General features: G+C 40.1%; 1 protein-coding gene across 2 annotated transcripts in view; it reads left to right on the forward strand.

Moving 5' to 3' along the window:
* Positions 1–4,306, forward strand: part of LOC120568300 (guanine nucleotide-binding protein G(olf) subunit alpha) — a 60,839-nt gene extending 56,533 nt beyond the window's left edge. For both annotated transcript variants that reach the window (XM_039815709.1, XM_039815710.1), the window contains exons 8-12: positions 855–913; positions 1,117–1,237; positions 2,062–2,192; positions 2,287–2,354; positions 3,660–4,306. In XM_039815709.1, the coding sequence (XP_039671643.1) occupies positions 855–913; positions 1,117–1,237; positions 2,062–2,192; positions 2,287–2,354; positions 3,660–3,806 (526 nt within the window). In that variant the 3' untranslated portion in view covers positions 3,807–4,306. The remainder of the gene's footprint in view (positions 1–854; positions 914–1,116; positions 1,238–2,061; positions 2,193–2,286; positions 2,355–3,659) is intronic.
* The last annotated feature ends 3,616 nt before the right edge of the window (positions 4,307–7,922 follow it).

Raw genomic sequence — 7,922 nt, forward strand, 5'->3', positions numbered from 1 at the left:
AGCTTCTCCTAATTCACCCGTTCCTGAAAAGCAGGCTTTCCAGGCGGTTTCCAGTTTCTGCGAATAATTTGACGCTGACATGCTTTTAAAAAACATCTGACTGTGACCCTTTTTTGCAGCATTATGTATATCACCTTCGTGCAAATGTCATAAGTTCGTACCTCGTAATCATAATGAACAAAACACTGAACCCAACCTGCTCTGTGGCTGTAGGCTGAGATGGAAAGAGTGTAAATCTTATTGAATCTAAATGAATCCTCCGTGGTCGACCGGTGTGATTTCTAAACCAGTTGAAAGTTTTTGCCCATTGGTTTCGGTTATAAAAGCATGATGATGTAAGATGAGATGACCCATTTCCGCAGTCGCAGACACAACAGACTTATTCTACCATCTGAAACGGGCCTTTGTATCAAATTATATCATCCTGAATGATTGATGTAAAAGCTCTGGGACATGACTTCCCTTTGGGTGTGCATTTCTCATTATTCAGCTTTGATGACTTCCAAACATCCATACAGGGTCACACAGGGTACTGAGTATGTGCAAATAATGCTGTTCTTCATATTATGTGTTCATTAATTGATTATCCATGTATCCAGACTTGTCCTATTAAGATCTAGGAGCTTACCAGGCCTGATTTAGCTCAAGACAGGAAACGGAGCTTTTGTGATGATCTAAAAAATAAAAGAAATTCTTTATAAGAATAATCATTAAAAATAAACCAGGCGACTAACTACAGTACAATATGTACCTGATGTCCCACTAGAAATATGACCTCTTTTAAAGATTAAAGAGGGCAGCAGCGAGTATGTTGTTGTGTCTTAGTCTGACCTAGTATTTTGTCTCCTCCATAGCATGTTTGATGTTGGAGGCCAGAGAGATGAAAGGAGAAAATGGATCCAGTGCTTTAACGGTGAGACTTTCAGCCTTTTCTTCTTCTTCTTCTTCTTCAAATAGCCACACTGTACGTCCTTGACCAACAACACATTCTCCTCCCATCACATCTAAGTATTTTCTGCCAGCTTTAGCATTACATCACCTCTCATTTTTGGGGTTATTCCTACACACACGTGATGTCAGAGAGCTGTCCTGATGTAGTTCCTCTCCTATTTCTAGACGTCACTGCTATCATCTTCGTGGTGGCCAGCAGCAGCTACAACATGGTAATAAGGGAAGACAATAACACCAACAGGCTACGGGAAGCCCTGGACCTCTTCCGCAGTATTTGGAACAACAGGTGAGTCAGAAACATGAATGAAATTTGAGCTGAGTGGTTAATTCACATGTCCGCTTCAGGAGGGTTTTCTCTGCTGTATTTTCTTGTCTTGCTTACTACTTTCCTAGTGCTTAAATCATCAATCAGTGAATTTGAATGGTGGTTTATGAACTTAAATCAACTGAACACACACATGTAATCAGTAATGTAGAATTTAACCTCTGATACTCAACTTCGTCAGCCTAAGTGCTGTTTTCCTTTTTAACTACTGTCATGTTACTCAACACCTCCATTGCAGAGATTTGAGAAACCCAGACTTTAGGGGGGCAAGAAGCGCAGGCCTCCTACAGCTTTACAAAACACTTTAATTTAACAGAAATCTTTTTTAAACACTTGCTTTTGAGTCCAAAGCAACAGTAAATAAAGCCGGTAGTCCTTTGGAAATGCATATAGCTGTTGAAGCAAAATGCATAGCGTTCCGGTTTCGACTACAGCATGTAGTTAGGTCAGCCAACAAGTGAAAATTATACCAGAATTTCCCTCTAAATGCACTACTTAATACTAGTTTGAACAGGTCATTAACGAAAACGAGAGCGCTTAGGGGTTAAGGCGCCACCCGTGAACCGTGACGTCCCTCATGTGGCGCTAATGGCAGCATAACCCCCCCCCCCAAAAAAAACACCTCTATCATTATCAACACACCCGCATGTCATAGAAGCTAAACTGATGTCCGAAGGACCGGTAGTTCTATCTCTTGACTTTCTTTAAGCACATTTTTAAAAAGCGGGGTCTAATTGTTTTAAATAAAATAAATGCATAGCATGCATTTTGTTGTTGTTTTTCAGATGGTTACGCACTATATCGGTCATATTATTCCTGAACAAGCAGGACATGCTGGCTGAGAAAGTATTAGCTGGAAAATCCAAAATTGAAGACTACTTCCCCGAATATGCTCGCTACACCATACCAAATGAAGGTTTGTGCCCCGCTGAAATACCCAAAGTACTAACACAGTTCCTCTTCATGTCGGTCAGTGTTGAACTGTGAATCTTCTCTTTTTTTTTTTTTAGCAACTCCTGAACCTGGTGAAGACCCAAGAGTGACGAGAGCTAAGTTCTTCATCCGAGACGAGTTTCTTGTAAGTATATGGCTGCATGTCTGGACTGTTTGAAGTGAGCTGAAGTTAATGAATGTCCAGCCATGAATAGTCTCGTCCTGTTAATTCATAACTCAGTGTTTTATACTCCGTGCTGCCAAAAACAAATGCCAACTGTGCATTTTATGTCGCTTTGAACTTGATAAAACCCTTCTGCTCATTGGTACTTTTCCATGAGGACACGTCGTCCGCAGACGAGCTGCTGAAGAACAATGGATATAAGCAACCAATCCACCTAATGTTCTTTATTTTGAGGTCTTCCCCTTCTGACCCTACATGTCCAGTGTCTTCTTTTATAATAAAACAGTAATGGCACAAGTGATTTAGCTTAATAATAACCAACATTGGTTTCATTTTGTCTAATATAGGGCTGTAGTTGTTTGGCACTGGAGGTCAGTTACCTCACTTTCTCGTAGGGACAGTAGGAGGATTGAATAGCGGGAATTTCCTTCTGCTCAAGGAGCAGAAGGAAATTCCCGCTATTCAATCCTCAATACTTAAGAGATCCTGGGATTATTGCATGACTGTATTTGTGTGTCTGTTCATTTGGATACCAAAGAATAATTTGTACTAAAAGAAACACTAAGCAGAATAACGCCAGGTCAGCTTTATAAAGACGGTCAGACGCTCCCTTATATCCAATCAGACGTAAAGCAGAGGATGAAATGATTCTGTATGGTTTGCATTTTATGGACTTTGAAAAGAAACTGTTTTACTAAAATAAATATTACCACATAATCTAATTGGAATAAAATCAGAAAATTAGAATGAATGTCATTTTTATGTTAATTAATCTGCAGTCCCAGAGAGAGTGATGTATTCCCAAGAAGTAATCATTTTAGAGTCGCGGGGAAACTTCAACCCTCGACAGTAGACATCAAAATGGGTGTCAGCTAATCTAAACGAGAAAAGCTTGTTAAACATCAGGAAGCAAGATGACATTTTTTTAGTATCTGTATTTTAACTGAAGCCACAGTCCTGAGTGATGATATGCAGATATTTTGTCACGTTTTGTGTCACAGATGGTGAAGGACTATTTCTCACATGGCTCAAACATGACGTTACAGAGACAGGAAGTGGTCTAACTTTATGTGCTGGGGCTGCTGGAAGAGCTTTTATTATAAAAAAAAAACAAACAAACATAATGTGATCCTTAAAAGGAAAAGAAAAAGGTCAAAGGTCAGATACCAAAAAAAAAAAAAAAAGCAGCACACCTGAAGAAAAAGAGGAGCTTGAACCCGGCTCATATTATATTTCATCCCCTTCTGTCCCGTCTCTTGTCTTCAGCGGATCAGCACTGCGAGTGGCGACGGCAGACATTACTGCTACCCCCACTTCACCTGCGCCGTGGACACAGAGAACATCCGGCGGGTGTTCAACGACTGCCGGGACATCATCCAGAGAATGCACCTGCGGCAGTACGAACTCTTGTGATGGGAGACCGCCTCCGTCAGCCTTCTGTGTTTTTCTCCACCATTCTGCATCCTTGACGAACCCCTCCTCCTCCTCCTCCTCCACCTCCACCCTTTATCTCCTCACCCTTGCTCCCCCAGAGAAACCCTCAACAACCCCCTGACCACCCCTCCTGTCAAGGACTATGAAGTACTACTGAAGTGTGTCAAAATCCTCTTCCTATTATTAACTTCTTAGCTTTTTGTACTTTTTTTTTTTTCCTCTCTCTCTCCTGAGACCGATTCATCCCCATTTCACCGATGTGAAAGGAAGGTTGGGGAACAACGTTGTTGCGTGCCGCTTCTTGTTTTCTTTTAATCCTTCCTTTTGAATGCCTTGATTTTTGTCATTCCACTAAGCCTTGGGCTACCTCCTTTTTTTTTTTTTTTTTTTTTCCTTTCTTTTTTTTTTTTTCTTCTCCCCTTTTGTGTCCTTCCGTTTTTGGCTTTGTCATTGGACCTGGACTGGTGGGTGTGGATAAATAAAACACACACCTACAGGACCTCAGTGTAGAGGCAGTGTGTGTGCGTGTTAATGTGTGTGTGTGTGTGTGTGTGTGTGTGTGTGTGTGTGTGTGTGTGTAAGGAAGAGAAGGAGGAACGCCATGTGAGCGAGCGAGCGCATGTGTGTGTTTATGTTTGTGTGTCACCTGCCAGTTAAAGCTGGCATCACCACCATGACCTTTGCCCCCCCTTTTTTTGCCCCGTCACCCCCTCTGACCTGCTTCTTCTCTACACGTGGAAGACGACTGGACGACACCGGAGAGGAACGGGAGTGGACGGAGGGGAACCGAGTGGATGAAGAGATAAATGCACTTTGCATCAGGTTCCTTAATAACTTTTTTTTTTGTTGTTGTTGTTGTTGTTGTTGTTGTTTTTTCTCCAGAGGAAGCATACACACAATGTAGCATCACAATATTTATTACCCTGTCACGATGTTAGCTTGCCAAGCTGCAGGGTGCACCAAGCAGCCGAGAGACATGTGGAGCGAAAGATTAAAGTGGGAGGAGGGCAGGAAATACGACACGAAGAAGGATTTAAATGAAGGAAAAGGGACTGAGCTCTCCGCACCTTAGCCCTGCTGCCTCCACGTACTCGGACCTGCCTCCTTTTTCCACACGAACCACCCTTTTAGCTTAGAGATACTGATGGGAGGGGAGGGTGGGGGGGACGGGTGGAGGGACGGGAGAGAAATATGTATTCTCTTTTTTTTGTTAACTTGTACACTGTGCAAGGTTGAATTATCCTGTACAGACTGTAAAATGTAATATTATTTTGTACAACTTAATTGAAAGAAAAACAAATCTACTTGTAGATCTTTGTGCCTTGATTATGGCTGTACCTGTAAATGAGCTCAGATGTAAGTATGTTTTCGACTGCGCTGTACAGCTTGATGTCAATCTCTATCAGCAGCGGAAGACTGCGGGTAGGGGACTTTCTCTGTAGAGTTTAGTTTTTTCTGGTTTATAAAAAAAAAAGGAAATGCTGTTTAGTAAAAAATAAAAAATAGGGAAAAAATCCTAAAAACCTGTATACATTATGCAAATTAACCACTTACCTGCAGTGAAGACCAGATGTTGCAGCGCCATGCCTTTTTTTTTTTTTTTTTTTTTTTTTTTTTTTTTTTTTTTTTCTTTTGTTGGTTTTATTTTTCCTCCTTTTTATTTGTATTTCTTTTGAATTTCACAGCTTTAAACAAACATTGGAAATCCATTGAAAGTGTCCAAATTGCAACCTGGTGTTGTTTTAATAGGAACCAACGTTTTTCGATATGGAGTGTGTCTGAGATCTGTACTGATGTGCGTGCCTGTGCGCATGTGTACATAAAACAAACACAGACACACAGACGCATTGTGTGTGTGTGTGTGTGTGTGTGTGTGTGTGTGTGTGTGTGTGTGTGTGTGTGTGTGTGTGTGTGTGTGTGTGTGTGTGTGTGTGTGTGTGTGTGTGTGTGTGTGTGTGTGTGTGTGTGTGTGTGTGTGTGTGCGTGTGTGTGTCGCTGTGCAGTGTGTGCGTTTGTGTGAGAGAAAGGTGAGTGTGTGAGAGAAAGGTGAGTGTGTAAGGGCAAATGTGCGTTGTGTGTAAAATTTTATAAATGTATGTACATGTAAATTTATAGGTCTATATAAATATATATGTACAATTATACATGTTTAATTATGTGTGTGCCTAGGTGTACATACCTATGTATGTATACGGTAAATATGTATACATACACACATAGGAAAGCATGTTTAGAATGGAGATGAATAAATGAGAGCGTGCAATATTAGTAATTCTTTGGTCCTTTGGAGCCATACCTAATGGCACAGGCACTATGAATGTGTGAGCAGCACCCAACAAGACAAGCTCTTCTCCTTGTACAAACAGCATCAGCCTTTTCTTCTGCTACAGTACACGTCTATCCCCAAAAGAGAGTGAACTGACTGGAGGTGCAAAAACCTTGTTTGGCCTGGGAGGATGATTAAATGACATTTTTATTTTCTTTAAATAAAGAGGCACATTAGAGGACTTTGCTTTATTTCCATCTTGGTGTCCAGATTTGTTACCACTGAGTTTTTTGTTTTTGTTTGTTTTTGTGGATGCCGCAGTGGAGTTAATGGGAGGGGTCGTACGTACAGTAGATATACCGTATGTGGGCGAGTAGGACTGGGGACATTCAGTATCTTTACTGTGTTGCAGCAGAATTGTTTTGGTATAAATAAAGGCCTTTTTTTCACAGCAGACATTTTGACTTAGTAGGAAAAGCACAGGTGTTTCTAATAAAATTAACAATGGCTTTGTTGTATTCAAAGTGTGCCTGAAGTAAGCAAAGACTGTGTGACAGCGTGCACAATACCAGGACCCTGGAACCGAAGCAGCTAAATGGAATTCATTAGTTCTATTATTTACACCCGTGCTTTTCTGCTGTGAAAAAGGCCTATTGAGATATCATGATATACAGTTGGGTTATTCTGATCCAAAGGCCCATCACAGGTGTCGTCGGTTTCTATCTGATTAGCATTTCTATTTGAAAAATAGCTTGCTTGTACTTCATATTAACTCTACTCCTGATACAGTGAATGTCAGTTTGACGTCATGTTAGAAAACATTTACTTTCTCTTCTCATGGAGTGTACCGATGACGTGAATCCAGACTCAGATTTCAGATTTTCGAGATTAAATCTGTCCTAGTCCCAAAGAAGATTAGGAGTGGGCAATATGAATCAATTTCTCCCATCACGATAAATCTAATTTTATATAATTATATATGTTTTATGATATAGTACATTTTCTGAAAATGATTGAGACAGGATTTTTTTTGTTTACTTGACTAAAGCTAAAACAATGGACCTTTTTCACAGCAGACATTTTGACTTGTCCTAGTAGGAAAAGCACAGCTGAAATTGATAACCTGATAGCGATGACTCAATTCCATCAAGTGTCCCAGTAAGCTATTTCAGTGAGTCAGCATGCACAATACCAGGGCCTCTCCTAAGTGGAATGCAGCCATCATTAATGGTTTAATACCAGGACCTCTCCTAAGTGGAATGCAGCCATCATTAATGGTTTTGAATACACCTGTGCTTTTCCTACTATGACACGTCAACATGTCTGCCGTGAAAAAGGTCTTATTATTTGATTTATCAGTCAGTTGATTGACAGTAAATTATTTGCTGATCATTTTCAATTGTTTAAGTCAATTATAAAGCAAATTATTATTTTTTTGGTTCTTAGCTTTTCAAATGCGGTTAATTAATTAAGTATATTTTGCTTTTGACTGTTGCTCAAACAAAACAGCCATTTTGTAAACGACCCTTCACACCTCTAAGAAATGACAGACATCGGAAAAATAATTGATGGATTAAATGATAATGAAAGTAATTGTTAGTTGCAGCCCTATTCTTGAAGAATCAAGTTATTTTTTATAGTATTCAAATCACATTCATTTCTTTTGGTTACCATGACATTTCCATCTCTGCTGCCAATTTCCAGGTTTTGAAAAGTAGGCGGTGTAGAACATGGCAGTATTTCATCCATAAGAGTGACATGGCTTTAGGTGATTGATTATACCTCTAATATTGATTATCATCCTCTAGTTTAAACCACAACTCTCTAAA

This window comes from Perca fluviatilis, chromosome 11 (assembly GCF_010015445.1).
Source record: "Perca fluviatilis chromosome 11, GENO_Pfluv_1.0, whole genome shotgun sequence".
NCBI lineage: Eukaryota > Metazoa > Chordata > Actinopteri > Perciformes > Percidae > Perca > Perca fluviatilis.